This window comes from Centrocercus urophasianus, unplaced genomic scaffold, assembly GCF_019232065.1.
Source record: "Centrocercus urophasianus isolate 14NV4802_14NV808 unplaced genomic scaffold, USGS_Curo_1.0 seq_14, whole genome shotgun sequence".
Classification (NCBI taxonomy): domain Eukaryota; kingdom Metazoa; phylum Chordata; class Aves; order Galliformes; family Phasianidae; genus Centrocercus; species Centrocercus urophasianus.
The window spans coordinates 5,118,239-5,138,965 of NW_024884586.1; the positions used below are offsets into that span (position 1 = coordinate 5,118,239).

The window sequence follows — 20,727 nt, forward strand, 5'->3', positions numbered from 1 at the left end:
CACTTTTTGTAGGAAAGGATTAAGCCTGTAATATTAGTGAAGAGCAAACTTACAGATAAACAGCATAAGCCCTTCCTAGGCTACACTTAACAGAGGAGTATTAAATCAAAGCAGAATAACTGTAAGGTTCCTCAGATTAACATTAAATGAAAATATTTATGCATTAGAAGCTTGTTTTTCAGTACAGCTTCTAGGTCAAGGGAATAGTATAGCAATTTCATATCTTCTGAGAACAACCAGTTCTAAGGGGTCTACACTTCCCAACAGAGGTGAATGATAAGAAGGGCTGCAGCACAGACCTACTGCCAGGTGACCTGGCCTGGGAATGGGAGCTTTCACCAAGCCTAAGAGATTACAGCAATGTACAGACTAAGCTGTAAGCTGCTCCTGAGGTAATTTATTATCAGCAGCAGTTATTTAATCACCAAGAACTGACATAAGTTGATGGCATCCGAAGTTACAGCCTTAATACAGACAGGCTGTGCAGTGTTGACTGCACAGAGAATATGAATTTATGTCCAAGGACAAGGCAAGCCTCTAAATTCCATCCCAAACTAATATGCTTCATTACTCATGAACTGGGCCAGCTAGCTGAAGTACAGCAAGCCAGCACCATTTTGATACATGTAGACAAGCATACATTGATCTCATGATAGCTAGAATAATTTCAGCATTTACACTTATTTCCCAACAGCAATTTGTCTGTATTTTCAGGTAATCTGAAATAGCTTTAAGTATCCTAGCAAACGTTTGAATTAAAAAAATGATGAAAGTTCTGAATGTTTCCCCTCCCTTCTCTCCCAGTTATCATAAAGTAGGTCAAACTCTCGAAAAGCTGTATTAATATTCCCAGCTGTGGATAGAACAGCACTTCTAGCTTCTTTGGTTTTCTTTTTTGAAAACTGTTCCAATTTGTCAGCTTCTAAGTATTTTCTGATGGAGTTAGTGGCCCACATTTAGGTTCTTCCTTCAACTACCTTTCCACATCCCCCACAAGCAATCCCTGTAACCAATACCTGGGATTACAAGACTTTAAAAAGCCACTGGCCTAGACCAAGTATGCAGTCTCAATCCGCCATTCTAAGCCTTACAAGCAAATTCCAGTTTAAAAAGTAGAAACATACCATCACATGTAAAAGTTACTGGCTGCTGGAATCCTTTGATTTCTATAGAAACCTTGATACTGGCACTCTCCCCAGTTATATTTCTTTGCAGCATGATTGGACTCAGCACAAAGCCTGGATTTGATTGCTGATTGGTGTAAGGAAACTTGGTCCTCAATCTGTAAATAGAAAAAGTTCATGAAGCATTGCAATGGACAAGTTTATGACTAAAGCAAAAGAACACAGTAATAACCACAAGCCAGAGTAGTAAAGAACACTTACTGCTCCTACCTAAACCACGTATACAAAAGCATTCTATTTTTTCTACTCTCAACAGAACACTGCCCACAATAATCATACAATAGTAGGTAGAGGAATCATACAAAAGTAAGTAGGAAAAAGAACTAGATTATAGTTAGGCACGTTTTCCATATAGCTTACAGGATAAAAGCTAATTCACAACATTTGCCTGCAATTGAGTTAGAACACAAAGTAAATTCTTTTGTGTATAACAGACTACCAAACTCTTTGCACTTTTGAATTTGTGGATGCCTAATCTGAACTTCTGAGCAGCATCTAAACTCTGGAAGTTGAGAGAGGCTTGAATTAAGGTAAGGCTTTTCTTTAGGACACAAACATTATTAAATATGTTTACCTAGTAAGAAATACAGTCCTCTTATAACCTGCTTTTTACTTTCTACTATTTAACATGGACAAAGGAATTTAACTATCCATTAATGTTAAAGCAGCATTATAGGAGATTATGAGCAGAAGTCATCTATAACAATCACCTATCTCATTTTCTTGCCTCCTGACAAGAGCATGAGTGAGGGGAAAAAAAAAAAGGATCCCTTTATTTATGCAGCCATAAGTTTAGAAGCATTTTAAGTGCTGGGTATTGAGAAAGGGCAGCAATTAAACGTAACTAGAAATTGTTCTAACAAGCCTGTTTTATTTTGAAATATTTGTCAGTGTTGTCAGCAAACTGTATGTGACTTCTCATTGCTTTTACACTCCTGTTTTACAAAGCAGTTAATAACCAACAAATTCAAAGAACTCTAATTTCCCATTTTTTTACTGGATTTTGAATGGGTGAGGCACGACTCCTAGTTTGTCTTTCTCTAGGAAGAAAACAAAGATGCGACTCATTAAACTGCAGCAATAAGTAAAATTAACAGAAGGAACACCAAGTTATCAACTTCCATCTCCTTTGGTTCCATGTGTAAGAAATTTCACCACCCAAGCAAAGCAGGAAAAACACAAGGGATTTTGTCTGTTCTTGCTAGCTTTTTTTTCTACAGAGTTCCAGTGGTAGAAGTGATATAAAAGAGCATTTAAGGTTTAGAAAGACAAATGAGTGATGGGATTTGCCAAAGCCTATCAGTTAAGAAAAATACTGAGTTATTTGAAAAGAATTTGTACTGAAAAACAGAAGGAGATAAATACATAATGAAGATACAGCAAATACTCTAAGGTTAAAAATAAAAAGCTTTGCAAAACCAGGAAAAAACAGTGAGAGGAAAGTGACTAAGGAAAGTCACAGGATCAGAAGAATAAAAAGGAGACTTCATACTACTGAACACTCTCAGGATTTTGTTGCATTTTTGAAAATCACGATAAAAAAACAAGAAAAACTGGGATAACCAAAGGGAAAATACATACAAAAAGTCTGCTTCATCAAGCAAAAAAAGAAAACTAGCAGCAGTCCTCCTGACTATGTGTGTTTCCAATATAAAAGTAGTAATGATTCTTCTTCTGAATGCTACTTCCAGTAATTTCTTACTTTGTAACTGCTTGAGAAAAAGCTGACAGTTCTTGATTCTGCCCTTCAATTTCTTGGAGAAGCACATTTTCTGTCAGCGTGCCAGTGGTCCCATTGTCTTTCTGCAACTCAAAGATAATACAGTATTTAAATAGCTGCAAACATTCCTGGAGCCTACAAAGCCACATGCAGTACACAGAATTTCAGACAACTGAGTTTTATTATCAGTTTTATATCTATTTATGTAAGGGGAAACATGTGCATCACTACCGAGTTTAAAAAAATAAAGATTCACTGAAACAAAGACTTCTTTAAAGAAAGCAATTTATTTATCTGACAGTATCAATGTTAGTTAAGAATAAGCTACAAGTGTAACAGCTCCCGGGCTCTCAGCAGTGAGCAATGACATTGGGCATTTGGCCAGATTCTGCTGAACGTGATGAGGAGAGCAAATTGCTTTTTTTCTTCCACTTCTGCCATTCAGCCTTCAGTATGGAGCCCCACAAAGAACCATTACACATCAAATCTAACCATGACTACCTTCACCTACAAAGCAGCACAAGATAAACTGCATACTTAAAGCAGCATTCAGAATGCAAACTCAGAAGAAATCTCACGGTAACAAATTCGTGCTGTTTTGATCTCTTATGTCCCCAGCACTCCCCACACACCCATTAATGCAAACCATCTTCCCTTAAAGTATCCAGCCCAAAAACAATTCCTAAAAGTGATCTGCACTTTGAAAAAAAATAAACCCTGTAGCAAACAGAGCTTTCTTGTTGTTTTTACAAGTGCAATAGCTTTGAATACAACCTTGTTTCTGATCCAATTCACATACATACAATACACAAAATAGCCATACAGATGCCAGCACGAGCTGGAACAGGCAGCAGGGTTGAGGTAGAGCTAACCACTCACAGCCCAGCAGTCAGCAGCAGCTTGAAGCACTCGTGGAACTCCAGGCAACTGCTCCACAGAATGAGTTGATCCTAAGGAACCCTGTGTGCCATGCTCCTTTAGAGGATGATGCCTTCCCACCAATTCTTCTGCATGCAGAGCTTTTGCAATGCTTACAGAAACGTTACAGAAATCCAACCAGAAGTCCAGAAAGAAAGCAGATCATGCTATTGTTTTTATGAAAATCGTCGTAATCATTTCGTCATAAAGATAAAAGAAATAGAGAACTACTTAACCAGTATGTGGGTTGTTTGTTACTAGCTGACAAAACGAGCTGAGCATCTCATTTCTTTAGATTGCGCCAGGTACAACCTGACAACGTTGGCAACTCAGACTGAAGGAGTCAAATGTGAAACAAATGCAGAGTTAAGATCTTTTTTCTTTCAGTGCTCATTTTAATTAAATTAGAATGATTAAGTATTACAGCATTAACTTTGAAGGGAAAATATATACGCACCCAATGTTTGTAATCTGAAGTGCATTTAAATCTACTTATTGCAGCTAAAATGTCAGTTTTGTGAACACTGATCAGTTCAAAGGGATAAATCCTCTGCAGTTGGGGATTATGGGGATCAGCCACAGGAAGCTGGGAAGCCACAAGACCCAGAAAGAGACTCAGGAACAGGTATGCAGGTATGATACCTTACGTTCAGAAAGCTTCATTCTAACTTCTCAGACAAGTTCTATCAAACAAAAACGCTTCTGATCACATAAAACCTGCTGCCAAGCCTGCGTTATTGTTTCTACAACATGAATTCTTTAAACAGTTACACAATAGCAACAAGGAAAAGGGAAGCTAACAAACAAAGCGAAAGGTGAACACCTTTGATAAGGAGTCAACCAACTGCTGGTCAGAACTGGCCACAAAACTCCCTTGTTACACTGTGTGACAAGTTACAAATAACAAGATTTGCAGGTTAGTTGGCTGCTGAACTCAGACAAGTGTAGGGAACTACAGGGCAGTTGTTCACCCTGGCTAAGCTTGCCTGTGTACAATATGTTCTAACACAACCAGCCAAGAAAAAAAGGTTTATTTGGTTATCCATAGTGGTTCTGAGAGTCGCATTTGAATGAGAAGAAAAACTGGAGGCTATTACAGATTTGTTTTGCTGGGAATTACCTCCTAGCATGACATCAAGAACATGAAATACCTACTTGTTTTTCTTAAGTTACATTTCACTACTTAGATTTGATCATTTTTCAGAAGATAATTTCAAGAGGACAAGCTCTAATGAACTAAGAATTTGTTTAACACACACTGGACTAATTAGGTGATCGATTAGGTCCTTAGGCTACAAGCGAGATCTGCATTTCTTTACCTTCTAGATGAGCCAATTTAAGAGGTGTAAGAACTTGCAGTCACAGGAAATAACTTGTAAGAAAGGCACTTCAGGCCAAAACAAATAAACAGCTGTCTGAGAAAAATGCCTCATTTCAGCACAGCCTACAAAAATAGAAGTGGTCTGCAAATACAACTTCCCTTAAGGTTTGATACAAGCTGTTCAGTGCACTACCAAAAGTCAAACTGAATTGGACCCCACAAGAATATCAAGTCAAAAGATTTCAGCTTCAACTTCTAGAGAAGACAGCATCTAAAATAGGACATAATGACTTTGCCTCCACTTTTAGAAAGGAGAGATGAACACTGAAGCATTTAAAGGGGATGCATGGATACTTTACTGAATATGAAATAGAACTCAAACTCTTCTATTGATTCAAGGGATTAAAAATAACATTACAGAATCAAAATTATCACAGGAAACTCTTACTAATGGTTCTGGCTGGAGGAGTAGTGAACTATGAGGTGATTCAGAAAAAAAGTGATTCATACTAGTAAGGTGCAAGACTTCAGGAAATACTTTGAAGGAAATGTACTGCTGGAGGTCAGTGGGATAAAGTACAAGAAAATTGCCAAAATTAAGAAAAAACCAAAAAACTCAAATTCATACTATGCATGTTGAAATGTTATTTATAGAAGAAAAAGTAAGTATGCACAGGACAAGCAAAAGCAACATGCTGAGTGGAAGTATCTCAATCTAAGAGACTCATGCTTAGACAAGAAGCAGAAACATCCCAGCTTTGGAATCTCAGGCAAGTTTGTAATAGAGGCTAGAACTGGAATATTACACCAAAAGCAGGAAGGAAATCACAAGCTTGCAGTTGGGCATCCACTGCCATAAACCAAGAACCTGTCTGAAAAAGATGGTGAAAAAGATTCAAATACATTAACTGATCACGGGATCAACATTTGCTGATGTGATGTCATCATGAATAAAGCAAATACAATAAAGATATATGAAGCAGAAGGCCTCCCCTTGTTAGGAGTTTATTCATGTCCCTGCATAAAGCACGTGGTATATATGCTCTCATACACAGAATTAAGATTTTCATAAGTCATCTTCCACATCAAAATCATTCTTATTCTTTAATAGCTGCTGTTTCATTCTATTAAGAAAACTGTCCAAGAACTGGTTAGGAATGCACTTCTAACGAAAATCAGAGGACTAACAACAACAGTGAGGGGCTGTAATAGCCTTTAAATGGGAGGTAGTAAGAGTTAAAAAATAAAGCACTGAAGGCAGAGTCTGAGCATTTAATGAGCTGGGTAGTTTTCTGCAAATAGCATGGGAATGGACCTATCAGCAAGTAAGACCCTTCTAGATTCTGATTCTTGAGAGAATCCTGGAATTCATAGAGAAAAGAGGTTGCGTTCAGCAACAGTCAGGCTCCACACACAGCACATCAGAAGCACCACCAGTACAAACTGTCAGTAGTAACACTGCAACCAACTCAACATCACTGGAAGACAGACAATGCACACCACTGGATAAAATGACAAAGTGAAGAAGCAAACTGCTGAAGAGCCCGAATTTACCTGCCTCTCCAGACAAACACTAGCGAATAACTGAGCTCAGATTTCACAGCTTAACACTGGAAAGAGGAACAGGAAAAAAAAAAAAAAAAAAAAAAAGTTAGATCCAAGATCTTTACATACTATTTTAAAAATAATGATGCAGAAGAAAAAAAGCAAAGCATTTTTTTTTTCCTCTAAGGTTTTTTTTGTTTCTTCTTCCTAGGCCTTCGAGTAGATGTGTGCCAGAACACTGACAACTAGTCTAGAAAAACAGGAAATACTCCAAAGCAGTGGCCAGAAATTCTACCTTAATGGAAATTCAGACATAAAGAATCAGCCTCACAAATATTCCTTTTCTTGGGGGGTGGGGATGAAATAGTCCAGTTCAGGCTGGGGACTGAGGAATTAAGGAGCAATTTGGAAAGCACCCTTGATAGGTAATAGTTACTTTTAAAGCTTGTCCCTTTTCTGTTAAAAAGACCTAGAAAGACAATAAATCAGATTTGAAACAGCTGCAATTCTAAGTCTCCAAGGTGAACAAATCTTTTAATCCCTGCCTCCAGCCAGTCTCTACAAATGTCATTTTCCTGCCACCACCATCCTTGCCAGGGTGTAGATTTTTCCACTGAAAACTTCTCCACTCTCTGTACTCTGTCTATAAAAAAATATATATTTTTTTAAATGCACAGATCTTCATATTTACTTCATAGTGAAGTGACTGATGTTTTCTAAAGATACATCTTTCAGGAATATAAAGAGGAATTTAAAAATATAGGAAAAGCTAAATAATCAACCCTCACTTCTCAGATTTCTACTGGGCAAGGGCAGGGCGTACTTCTGGTGGCATAATTACCTGGACAATACCACCAGTAAAGTCATGATCACATGCTGCACAGTTTAGTTTCCACAGAAACCACATATGCTTTGTGTCCAAAAGGATGAGCATCATAACTTGAGGGTCCGCTGATACTTTTGTCTTGAACTTCTATTGAAAGAGATTGTGGTCCTAGAGCAGAGATGAGCCTTTTGCTCTGCACCCGAGGCAACTAACATTCCACAAAGATGGTTTTCTAGCACACAAATACAGAGTTTCTGACCTATCAGCACCCACAAAGAATCCCACCTTCAAGAACTGCATATTTATCTACAAGTTTCGGTTACCACATTTTTAGCATCCCTCCATTAAACAGAGTGGAGGAATGGTCTACAAAAGAGAATTAACAGTGATCCTGTGCAAGGGAGAGCAGAAAATGGTTTTGACTACAGCACCTTTTTTTCTTTAAGAAAAACAAAGCAGACAGGTTGAAAAATAAGGTGAAAACACCACTTTTCTGAGTCTGAGATAGAGCCTGCTCAAGATGAAAGCTGTCAACATCTACCTCGCCACCTTCACTTTGCAGCCTTGTTTGATTTCCTCAGGAGTTTAAGTATTTATTAATATGGTTTAAATACTTCATTGATGTAAAGGTTATTTTCATTTCTCTTCTGTAACGTGTAGGAAAACTGCAGTTTCCTTGGTAAATTTGGAAAGATAACAGAGTAGCATTTACTTTAGGATTTCATTTAGTACTAATGCTCAAGTTTTTAAAATACCACTGAAGCACGCATATGTCAGTAACATCACATTGTCTGGACAAGTCAGATAGTATTTCACAAACAGATGTTAAAGTGTCCTTAAATACTGTGACTAATCATTATCCTTATAGCACTACTTAAAAATACTGATTTACACACCTGTGATGTTTGGCCTTGTAGCTTCCCAAGCTGAGCTGTGCGCATGTTTAAGGACTGGCTCCTTGTAACGGTTGCTCCAGAAGATTTCCCATTTAGCTTTCTTTCCAGATGACAAGTTACTAACAGCTTCTCTTCTAACAGCACAGCATCCCACGGATCTTCAGCTGTCATACCTGATGCCAGCTCTCCGTGATCCTCTGCCTTATACAAAGTCTCCACACTATCCACTTTTGGTTTACTGAGGGGATCCAAATCTAACCAGTCAAATTTACTGATGTCTCTGCGTTTTTCTGAGGCTGGAAGGCTGGAAACTGCAGACTTTATAGCAGTCATCTCTAGGTCTGTGCTTGACTTCCCATTTCTCAGAAATTCTGAGGTGCTTGCAATTTTGTCAAATACTTTTGCCAATTCTGGTGTAAGTACTGGAGGATATATAGGTAGGCTTCCTTGTGGATGGAAAGGTGTAGTAGCTGCCAGTGGATATGAAATGTATTGCGACTGCCTTGGAAGACCAAAATAAATAGGTTCTCTAGAGTGATAAGAGGACATACTCGGATGGAATCCATTCTGAAATACACCAGTCTGTTTTATATAAGAAGCTGAGGGGTAAATAGGAGGTAAAGTGCATGTCACAGGTGCTGGTATCCCAGGTGTCCACTGTCCTCTCTGACCAGTAGGCCCAATATAAAATTGTGAAGACAGAGATGGGCTCAAAATAGGAGTTACTGGTAATGCAGGTACTTTACTAGATTCAAAACTGTCATCCAGCAGCAGTTTCTCCAGTTCAGCATGAGTAAGCTTCTCTATGTCAATGGTACTTAGTTTATCTTCCATTCTCTTGGCATCAGACTCAGGAAACACCATGAGATCATGGTCGTGTTTGCTATGTGTCTGTGTTTTTTGCCCAGTGCTGCTTAAAGAATGAGAAGTTTGTTTATTACCAGCTATACCTCTTTCTTTCTGCATCTTAGCTAATGCCTCAGCTTCCATCTGCAGTGCCTCCTCTTTGTCCACGTCTTTTGACCTTGCAGTTGCCAAAGAAGGTGATGAGCGCTGTTTAAATCCATTGCTACTGGATAACTGGGCCATACCGCGAGGGCAAATGTCCATTTAACGAAGCAACAAGTCCCTCCTACTGCTAGGTTACCTTTGGCTTCAGAATAGGTTCAGCAGCTCTGGAAAAGAAATGAAACATTAGAAAAAGCATAAAAGAAATTATATGCAAAGAAGTACTAAGCCGCATACCACCAAATTACAAGGTTGCACACATCCTTCAGGAACATGGAGCATAAATGTTTAAAGACATCACATTTTTTTTTTAAACACAACTTAAGAGAAGTCACAGAATTACATTCACAGGCTAAGCATTCCACAAGACCCATTTACTTCTCTTATTGGTACTTACAGGTAGGTAGAGTAAGTGCTTTGTTTATTTTTGTGCCACTAAACATCAGACTGAAAAAGATGCATTTGGGTACTTAATCAACTTCAGATTTGAAGCAATTCTGCACTCTTAATCAGCTTCCATTTCAGGGAAAAAAAAAAAAAAAAAAAAGACTGTTCTGATTTTTTTTTTTCCTGAATACTGTAAATTCCAGCACTGGTAAAGCACACAATCTAGAGGCCTCTCAGTTTACTTCAACATACATTAGAGAAATGACAGGCCTAGCAAATTGACAACTGTACCACGATTATGACGGCCATAAAGAAAGGAATAAAAAAAGAACGAACGGCTGAAGAACCTCACTTCCTTTGGATTTGATTTTACCCACCTAAGCACAGAATTAGCACTTAGAAAATGTCATTTTGTGGACAAGCGAGACAGATTATTCAAGTACAGCTGTCATTAATTCTTTTAACAGCTCCTTAAAAGAAGTGTCATTCACTTATGTAAGGGAAGAAACTCTGGAAGGTTACTTTTCACAAGGCCATTGCCAAGAAAATCACATCTTGCATTCTTCCAATTCCAATCTTGTGCTTGGTGCTATTATGCTGCTTCCTGCATTCACCACAATATCTATGCCTCTGTATTAAGATAATTTTACAACAGGTCACCAGAACAACCATCTGGTTCTCAGTATTATTTCTACAGCTTTTAAACACAATTGGGATAGAGTTGACTCCAGGAGATAAGCTGTCTTCCAGCAACAGCTAGCTGCGTATCAAGTAGCAAGATAAAAATCGTGAATAATGAGTTTCTGCTAGGAGGGTTATGTAAACAGCAATCCTCATTTAAACACTGAACTAAATGTGCCCTTTGGAGGTAAATCATCGTGGGTTTAAATCATGCAGTAATCTACTAATAATTTTAAAAAGTATCTGCATGAAATAATAAATGTTATAATTATTAAATACATAGATACTGTCTTCTATCCACACCAATCAGACATTCTTTTCCTCCTTGAATCAGACCAGAGATATGTGGCTTCAGACAAACTGACTGTACTTCTGTCGACTGGCCACAGACAGCAAAATTCTTAACAGATTTCAAACAGATTCTTTAAATTCCTGAAGACTCTGGCCAACTTTTTGTTTGATCTACTTCATTTCAATGCCTATACTATGAAGGATAGACATCTTTATAAAAGATTCTACATTTCAGCTAGGACTGAAAACAAATTCAGGTCAAATCACTCAAAAATCAAGATTAAACCAGAACTGATGCTGTAGGTACCAAAAGACTTCAAGGAAAAGTAGCTTTTTTTTTTTTCCCCCCTCTACTACCAGATCTTCCCCCTTCCTCAATTTTAAACAAAGCCTGTTTCAGTAAGAAGTCAACAACTTTTATCACATCTCAGCCTGTATCAAAAAGTAGACAAACAAACGAAATGATATTTGTATCTGTAATGCCCACAACATGCTCCTAGGTCAAGTGATTTCCCTTAGGAAATAGGAATATTTTTAGTGCAAAGCACTGAAAGGCATACCTCAAACTGAACAGATGCCCTGGCAGCTCAAGAATACAATGTTTTTCTGACCTCAGTTGGACTAAATCCCACAGTACTATCAGACAACTCAGTTGCTTATCATCTACTTGTTAAATCAAAATTAAAAGCTACCATAATCCTTCCACATCAATGTGTTATACCCCTTAGATATAAGTTAGGAGAGGAAAGGTTTATTCTAGCTTTAAAAGGAACCCTCTACTGTTTTAAACAAGAGAATTCCCTGAACACAGAGCTACCATCTAGTATAAGAAAAAGAGAAAAACAAAACAAAGCAGCTATGCAAGCTAGCTAAAGAATTAAGTTTACTTAGACAATGAATACTAGCAAATGTAACTTCTCTATTAAAACCTAAAACTCGACTTTTTAATAGCTCTCTTAGAAAGCGTTAAGGCCACAGTGTACAGCATATCTCAAAATCACACTGTGCTCAAGAAACATTTCATGCTTTTGAAGTTTCTGCTCTCTTTTGTATATTTCAGAAAAGTGCTGACGAACAGAGACTGAAACAGTGACAGACCAACATAGTTAAGAAAAAAAACAAAAACTGAAAATCACACAACTGAAGTCCTGGATAATAAAATCTTGAAGAGGAGTTTTGGTAGTGACTCATACAAATCCACTCCATGAAATAGAATTCATTCCTTGCCAGTGCAGGGGAAATCTATGGTAAAAAGCAGACACCAGATCCATTCCCTCACTGAATTAGGCTGCACAGTTAGAATCACACAATCAGAATTGCCTGGGTTGCAAAGGACCACAATGATCAACAAGTTTCAACCCCTCTATGTACAGGGTCACCAACCACCAGACCAGGCTGCCCAGAGCCAAATCCAGCCGACTCATCACAGCCAGAACTATTGCCTCTAAAACAAAGTCTTGTCCCACCTGCTGCCCATTGGTACAGCTGAGTGCTGAATGAACCAGGGAACTCATGAGGAACAGAGTGCTGCTGAGCTACTCTACCATCAGGGCACGTCCCAGCCTGGATTACAGCACAGCTGCAGCCTTCAGCAATGTTCACTTAGTTACTATCCTCCTGCTAACACAAGTCTCTCTTCATCTTCTTCTCAAGATGTATTTTGTAGAAGGTCTAAGCCCACTAGCTACAGACAACATTCAAATGAGAAGCCTAATATGCTTTGCACCAGCTACTCAGACTGTCTGGATATCTAAGCAGGATTTAATCTCTTCATTAGCTTCCAGCTGGTTAAGATTCCAATGTCAAATTTTCAGAAGCAAGAACACCCTGTTCTTCCCAGTTTATGAAGTTCTCGTAGTAATTCCTACCTGGCTTTTCCAAGGAGCAGCAGCACGGAGTGCCTAAGGATTCTCAACAGCAGCTGGATCTTCTCCATGAATTTTATTCAAACAAATGGAAATATGATCACACCTGCTAAGACAGCTGAGAACTATTTGGACAATAACTTTGAATGTTATCAGTGCATTCTGGTGCTCACTGATAACAACAGCGGTGAGAACAAGTGATTTTTCCAAAGGAGAAAAGACATAGAGATTACATGGCCTTCAAAGTAACCAAATAACCAAAGAACAATAACTTGGGCTCCTTAAGATCCAGGAAGCCTTATTTTTCTACTGAAATGAACAGCTTTGATCTCTGTGCTCACCAAGTAGCCTCCCTCTCTCAAGAAGCTTCTGTTTCAGCGAGCCATGCCCACAGGTAAATTTTCACTGCTCTGTGCTCAAACACAGTTTGTATTTAAGTCCTGTCCTCCAACACTTCTAAGACATGTATAAATTCGCCTGCAGTTTTTAATTTTCAACTGTTGAAAAACATCTGATAACTTTACAATACCTTTTCCAAAACCTCATCCTGCATGCCAGTTTTAAACAGTACATTTACATGAGAGAAGATCAGAAGCTCCCTAGACATAAAGGTTACTAAAGAAAAGGCAAGCCTACCTTCTAATGTTAGCTACACAGCAGCAGCCAACATTTTCACTTAAAAAGACAAGCTCCACTTTGAACTTCTGAATTTGCAGTCACCTAAACTCAAAGGCAGACTGCTAGCAATATTTAAACTTCTTCACCATCTACAAAGAGAAGGGACAAAGTAAGGAACTACCCAAGCACTCAGAAGGTTTCAGTTCTAACTACGGATGCAGGAAAAAGAGCAACCAGAACCATTAGGGGCCGCACTTTGGGAAATCAGCAGACCTCTGCAACAGCTGAAGGCATATACAGAACTAAAAGGAATATCTTTGAAGCTAGGATCGTTCTCTTCGACTATCTCACACTAAGCTAAGCAACAACTTAAAAACAAATTTTTCAGCAGTTGATTTGCTCACCTTCAAAGGCACGTTTCTCTTCCCAAATACGTAAAGAATCAGACAAACACTTCAAATACAATATTTTCTGAGAGTATTTGATCAGATGCAGTACGGCAGAAACCCACAGACCTCTTCCTCTGACTCCAGCCATGCAGTTTCCCTAAACGTAGCACTTCCTTGGTGGTATTTTAGAACACACACGTTTAAGTGCATTCAAATGCATTCAGACATTTAGAGTGTGAAATTCTCTTACTCAGTCAAGTATCTGTGTATTGCCATGTCATTTTATTTAATAGAGCAATGCTCATTACTCAGAATTTCAAAGGAGCCAAGTGCTCCTTTTAAGAGATAGGCAGGAAGATGTCTGGCAATCTCCTTCAGATCAAAGCCTCTACACAGGATTGAAATTAATTTCAAGAACATCTTCATTTTCAGAGGCTTACATAAAAATGAAACGTATCTACATACACACTGCTCCAGCATTCATACCAAACCATGAAGCAGTTTTTGCTAATGAGAAACGTACAGACTTTTAGAAAGAACAAACATGTAAGACATTACATCTCTGCCATGACAGAGACTAATCTCAATAGGTTTCCTATCTAGATGTCTTTATCAGAAACAAATCCAGCCACCTCAAGCAGAGGTAATCTCACCATCTGCTCATGGACACGTTACTCCTCCACTTAAGCCGAGCTGCACAAACATTTTCTTCTCAAAAAGCAAAAGCACGACAATAAGGCTTTTAGCATTCTATTTATAGCTTGTTCTAGTGATAAAGAAGCACAGAGTTCATACTATTTGTACTTCATTCTTCAGAAACACGTTACAGCTATTGCACATGGGTGCACAAACTCCTTGGAGTTCCAGCACTAAATACAGAAGCAATGATAACATGTCAGACCGCTTCCTGCCTTCCTTATAAAGCCTTCAAGCAGAGCTTCCTCAAAACAAGAGCAGTATCCACAAAAACTCCCTGTGGTTATTTTGCCATTAACTAAAACAGACTGTAAGCATCTTTCTGTCAGTGAATGTCAGCAGACTTAAGAATTAGCAGAGTAGCAGAAACAGCAGCAGTTCTACAGAATAGCAAGGAAAACTTCAGCAAAATAAGAAGGCAGTAATATACTATGGAAAGTACTACTCACCTGGAAAGGAATTCATAGCAACACATTTGCCACAGCAGGAAAACTCCTTACCAAGAAAAAACACAGGAACTTTGATGTTCGAAAGCCCTCTATTCTAGCCAGATGCATTCACAGATTGCTAGGAAGTGAGAAAACGGAACGGATATTTCATCAAATTAAGTAAACCAGATGAGTTACTTACAGACTTGTAGTGTGGGCAATTTGGAGGGGGTGGGAGAAGCACTGGGAAGGAAGTATGACAAAATGTTAACTGAGAAGAGATTCTGACAGAATGATCACTATGCATGAAGTGGCTGAAAACAGAAGATACAGCAAAAAGCAGAGAAATCAGCCCAGCAATGCTTGAGAGAACAAAGGCTTTATTCTGCTTCATGTACACATAGCAGCTAACACACCAGATATTCTAATTCTTGAATATGCATTAAGCTTCCAGTGCTTATCCCTCCCATGCATCTAATAGCATAATGGTCTCCAGGAACATTAAAAATTAGGAAAAAAGCAGATTCTTTGCTGGTGTGACAGGCTGCACATCAAGCATGCCTTTGGTATTAAGTGGTTTTCCATGCTTGAAACTATTCCCTTTTCCATGGTCATTCTCCTCAAAGTAAGTGAACTGTTTATTTGTTAGAAAGACTTTCAAAGTCTAATAGCCTAAGCAATAAGTATAAAATCAGATTGATAGCTCTGTCTCTTAAAAAAAAAAAGACAACCAACAAAAAAAGAAAAAACCCACCTCTTTCTACTGCTTTAATTTGGAAGAACTTATGTGCTTCAGATACACCTGATACAAAATGTAAATCATTGCAAATAAAATGTAAAGAAACGTTCTTTAATTTACTGACAGATGTGCAAGTTCTGGAACAGACAAGACATCCACTTTCTAAAAATACCATTAGTTCCAAGTGTTTCAATAAGGTGCATGGAAGTAGCCTGAAAGATCAATGTTTGCACTATAGTTCTACTGTGTTGTACCTCCACCAAAAGTTAGCAGCTCCTTGAAGTAACTTATTGTAGCAAAACTGGAAGATTCCCCCTTGGAGATGAGATTAACTGTTGGCTGAAAAGGTTGAATCCATTTCATTTCAGATCCTGTCCAGAGAATCTTCAAAGATGGTTACAGTAATTTAAATAAGGGTGCGATTTTTAATTGGGCACTAACTCTGGATCAGTGCTCCCTTCTGTTTTGCTCCAGTCATTCAGCCTCTAAATGCCCAAACAGCTGTACAGACCAACAAGCACACATCTTCATTTAGATTTGAAAAATTCACTTCCATCCAGAAAGCACAATTTCATCACAAAGCTGCTGATTTTAACAGCTAAGGAAGAATACGGTGTTTCTAATACCAGAATAGAAAGCCTCCAGGAATGCTTTGAAGTCTTTCAACATTGGTAACAAGCATCTTGAAAAACAAACAAAAAACAGCATCAGCTGTTTCAGTGCCTATAAGAACACTTCAGAACTCATTTACTTTGGTCAGTTATCACCCATGGCATTATGCAGAAGATTCTAGACACGGCATCCATTGTCAGATTGTTCAATCAGGATTTTTGACCAATGTTCCCAGACAACATTTCCAAGAAAGCACCCACCACAGTGTTCCAGCCAAATGCCAACATAGGCGGCTGTAGCTACCTACAGATGTTTTTCATGGCCACAATACATTCTTCCCCTTCCTGAACCAGCAGCTCGCACCCATAGCCACTGCAAGCCACTCCAGCAGTGGATGTAGATATACACAGATCAGGCACGGCAAGTCTGTGAGCTTCTTTGGCATATCCATGCTGTTACACCCCCCTTCCAAACTCTGAACCCAATTACCATTTCAGTTGTCTGCTGAAGAGATAGAGATCTTAATTAAATTTCACCAGGCTGCGTAAAATCAAGCAACTGAAGGCAGCCAATAGCGGGCTGAAGAAAAGAGCAGCATGAGCTTACATTATTGGACATCACAGATTTATTACTGGAAGAATCTTTATAAATACTTGAATCATTCCATGATGTCCTTAAGGCTGAGGACACATATCAACAGGAAACTTAACATCAATTTTGTCAGTAAGTAGTTTTACATCTGACATTTGTATCTTTGTATTTCACCCCATTTTGTTCTCACTCTCTGCCACTACACCTGCAATTTTGCTCCTGCACAGAACCTCATAGATGCAGACACCAGAAAAAGCAATCATGAAACTGATGGCATCCCAGGCTGTTCCACTCCACTGCACTCAGTCAAGACTTTTTCCATCCCTTACAGCCAAGCCTATTACCAGCATTGTTAGACAAAGGCTAAGAATTTTGGTACTGTTGCAACATCTCTTCTTACAGAATAATGTTTTCATATCCACTCCTGTTTATTTTAAGAACTTTTAAATGGTTTCTTCTGCTTTTCAACCACTTCTAAAGTTGTGCGTTTCTCCAGATCTGCCATACGATTCATGCACTCTTCCCATCAATCTCTCCTTTCAAAGTGCACTTGAAAACCCCCGTATAATGAGAAATACACCACACAGAATCAATATTAGCTAGTGCTTTAGGGCATGGCTTCTCTTTAAGCAATGCCAATGCTCCAGATAACTTGACTCCCGTCTGAATAATTCACTCAGTAATCCACAATTTGCAAAATAATTTCTTTCTAAAATGTCACATACATACAATCACAGAAAACAACAGACTGGACAGGACCTCAGAGGGTGTCTACTCAACCTCTCGCTCAAAACAGAGTCAGTTCTAGTAAATAATTATACATCCACAGCTACAGTAGAGGAATATATTTACAGACATGCTACTGTGAAGCCAGTACTTCACTTTTGTTCACTTTTAATTCTGTTGTGCTAGTCAAAAAATAAACAAATCCATCTTAGAGTAACTTCTGCACTAACTGTGGGCACTAACTGTGGGCACAGAGTTCTTGCCCTGTTCCAACTCTGAACAGTATGCACCTTTAACGCAACGAAAAGTAGAATAGTAGAATACAGAGAAGACCTTGCCATCACAATTCTAGTGTGGATTTACCTCTGCAGCATTGTATTGGTACCAGGCTACCAGTCTAACTAAATGCAATTCTGCTGCAGGAGCCAAATTACTTCTGCCACTTGCTTCAGCAGACAAGCTTCCCCCGAAGGCAGGGAACTTGCACAGTTTCAGTTACAACTGGTTGATGCTTCTCAGTCACCAACCTGGTATGTCTGAAAGTATTAAACAGTTGTTGATCACTGACCAAGCCAACACACTGTTTACATAGACGTCTTAGCTGTACATACTAAAATGCTTCTAAGATGTATTATTTTCACAAACAAAAAAGCACAAAAACAAAACACTACAATGGTAGATAGAAAGGTGACAGGATGGTTACATCGTGTCAGACCATAACTATATCTTGTCCTTGTCTCTATGGGTAGCTTCAGAAGTGCACATGAACAAAACAAGTACCTGATAACTTTTCCTCAAAATACTCTTCCAGTTTCCACTAATTAGCAGCTCAAAGGCTTCCTGAATCCTGAGATAACTTCTCTAATATTTAACACCCAAGTTGGATTTTTCCTCCAGGAATCTGTCGAGTTGTTCGTTGGCCTCAGGTAAACTTGGCAGCACCCTGTACTTTGCTGCTGCAACGACAACCTAAGTAAAGAGTGTATCAAACAGCACTCACCTGTTCTTGATGTGCCTGCTAAACACCAACATCAGTGCCACCACTGCAGCAATCAGCTACCAACTCTGTGCACACTGAGTTAGTTCATCAAGGTCAGCACGCAGCAACCAGCTTCTAGACCTGACCTGGCAACAGTCTCAACACAGATATCTAAAGGTCCTCATGTGCTACAGACTGCAGACTTCCCAGCTTTTTCTTTTTTAAATGGATCAATGTGACATTGTAATTTTAATGCTAAGCACCTGAAAGTATGAGCTACATGAAATGTGCAGACACACTTCCTCTCTCTATTCCAAATTCTCCATAAAAGCATTCCCAAGTGACTACTGCTTGGAACAAAGTGAACTTACTCTGCAGTACATAAGTGCAGATTGCATTTCTACTAAAAAGTAGAGATAAAAGTAATATTTCCCATGACTTTTCTTTAATGTGAACTTTGAGGGAGATATTTTACTCTGAATCACTTATAGAACAAATGAGGTTTATATAGCACTGGCATGCTTAGAAACATTTCCTTCGCTGACGTGCCCAGTCTGGAAACAACTTCTGCATTCTTCTGAAGAAACTGACACTGCTGCAGCCTTCCCATGTACAAAGGAGCTGGATGAATGCTGTATGAGATGGATGACTGATGTTACTGGTCACTGCTGATAAAAACTGAACTCTGGTTCTGGTAAGTAATTACACATCCACAGCTACGGTAAAGGAATATATTTACAGATACACTGCTACAAAGCCAACAGTTCACATTTGTGCTACTTTCACTCATTTTTAATTTTGTTGTGTTAGCCAAAAAATAAATCCATCCTGGAGTAACTTCTGCACTAACTGTGAACATTAAGAGGCAATCATTACTCGCAGACTCAAAACCAGAATATCTTTATCTCAATGTCATGACCTCAAAACAACACAGGATATGTTATGCTTACAGCATGCTACCAATCAATATTACTTCATTGTTGTTTTTTTTTTTTTTTAAAGCTCCTACAGGATAACTTTCAGATTGATCAGGACTAAAAACACACACAATATGCAACCCTTCTCTAATTACATTCAAACTCTTGATAGCATTAGTTTTTCTAATTAGTCCTGTAGTGGTCTACTTTTAGTCCCACCCCTAAACCTAACATGACAAAAAATCCTAAACATTACCCCAGCATATTTATATTTATAAGCAAGCTTTGAATTTGAATTTCTTCAGATACAGAGCAGGAACAAATTTATAATAGCAGTACATGATTAAAGAATACCAGAAGTTGCAATTTCACTCAGTTTGAGAAGCAAGAAACAGATAGAGCACATATTCAGAAAATAATTATTTACTTGGCATTTTGAAAGGTGTCATTTTCTACTTAAGGCATTCAATTTCCCTTGTTGCTGCACAGAGCTAACCAAAAAAGATAAAAAAACAAACACTAGATCACCAGTGTATACTTACATACACTGGTTAACTGCATTGATGAGCCTTAACGTCCATGACTACAACAATATAACAATATCCCAAAAGAGGAACCTCAGGTTCTGAGCCAAGAGTACCAGTACGCTGTGATTAAGTAGGTCACTTTTATTTTATGAAACTACCAAGAAAAAAGTAGGGTGCTTTTTTTTTTTTTTTTTTTTTTCCTTTCTTGAGACCTGTGCATATATGAATATATTTGAAATACAATTACCTTTACGTGAAAGATTTCCAAACACAACACAGCATAAAGAGGGCCAGGCTCTAATTTATTGAACAGAAGGCCGCAACGTCAAACATTTGTTACTTGGCTTCTTCTCCCTGCACTTTCTCCCGCTGCCTTTACCTTCTATGCAACTTCCTCTTATTGTCCACTTATTCTTGGTAGTTTGGCCACAACTTGTTTCTGACTTTTTTTTATGAACCCGGTGGACGCCGCATCCTCTGCCCCCAGCTGCAGTCCATCAGCCCATGCCGGGCAGCACAAAGGAAGTTTTCCCAGGCCCACTGGCAGCGCTGAGGCGCTGGGCCAGGCCCCAGGAGCCCCAAACCCCGCGGGCAGAGAGCCACTGGCGGTTACTTCACCCCCCCGCCCGCCTCTTCCCTTCGGGATACTTCGCAGACCATCCATCCCCACCACCCGCGCACCGCACGATGAACTCTCACAAACAGCGCCGAGCTTCTCTTCCACCCTCAGCTCCGTCCCAAAGTAACACCGCGCAGGCAGCCAACAACAAGAGCTGCTACCGGGGGCTCCGTACCCGCGCTCCCGCAGCCCCCAACCGCCCCGACCGCCGCCACCCCCTGCGGGAAGCCCCGCGCTCACGGGA

At 39.1% G+C, this 20,727-nt stretch overlaps 1 protein-coding gene across 4 annotated transcripts in view; it reads right to left on the reverse strand.

Annotated features, from left to right (window-relative positions):
* PIK3C2A (phosphatidylinositol-4-phosphate 3-kinase catalytic subunit type 2 alpha) overlaps positions 1-20,727 on the reverse strand; it is a 60,990-nt gene that overhangs the window by 27,490 nt on the left and 12,773 nt on the right. For 2 of the 4 annotated variants that reach the window (XM_042813289.1, XM_042813288.1), the window contains exons 2-4: positions 8,411-9,585; positions 2,887-2,993; positions 1,125-1,282 (exon numbers count right to left, since the gene is read on the reverse strand). In XM_042813289.1, the coding sequence (XP_042669223.1) occupies positions 1,125-1,282; positions 2,887-2,993; positions 8,411-9,520 (1,375 nt within the window). In that variant the 5' untranslated portion in view covers positions 9,521-9,585. Of the gene's footprint in view, positions 1-1,124; positions 1,283-2,886; positions 2,994-8,410; positions 9,586-12,645; positions 12,670-20,727 lie in introns of those variants that run through there. The other 2 variants (XM_042813291.1, XM_042813292.1) reach the window with 2 other exon arrangements.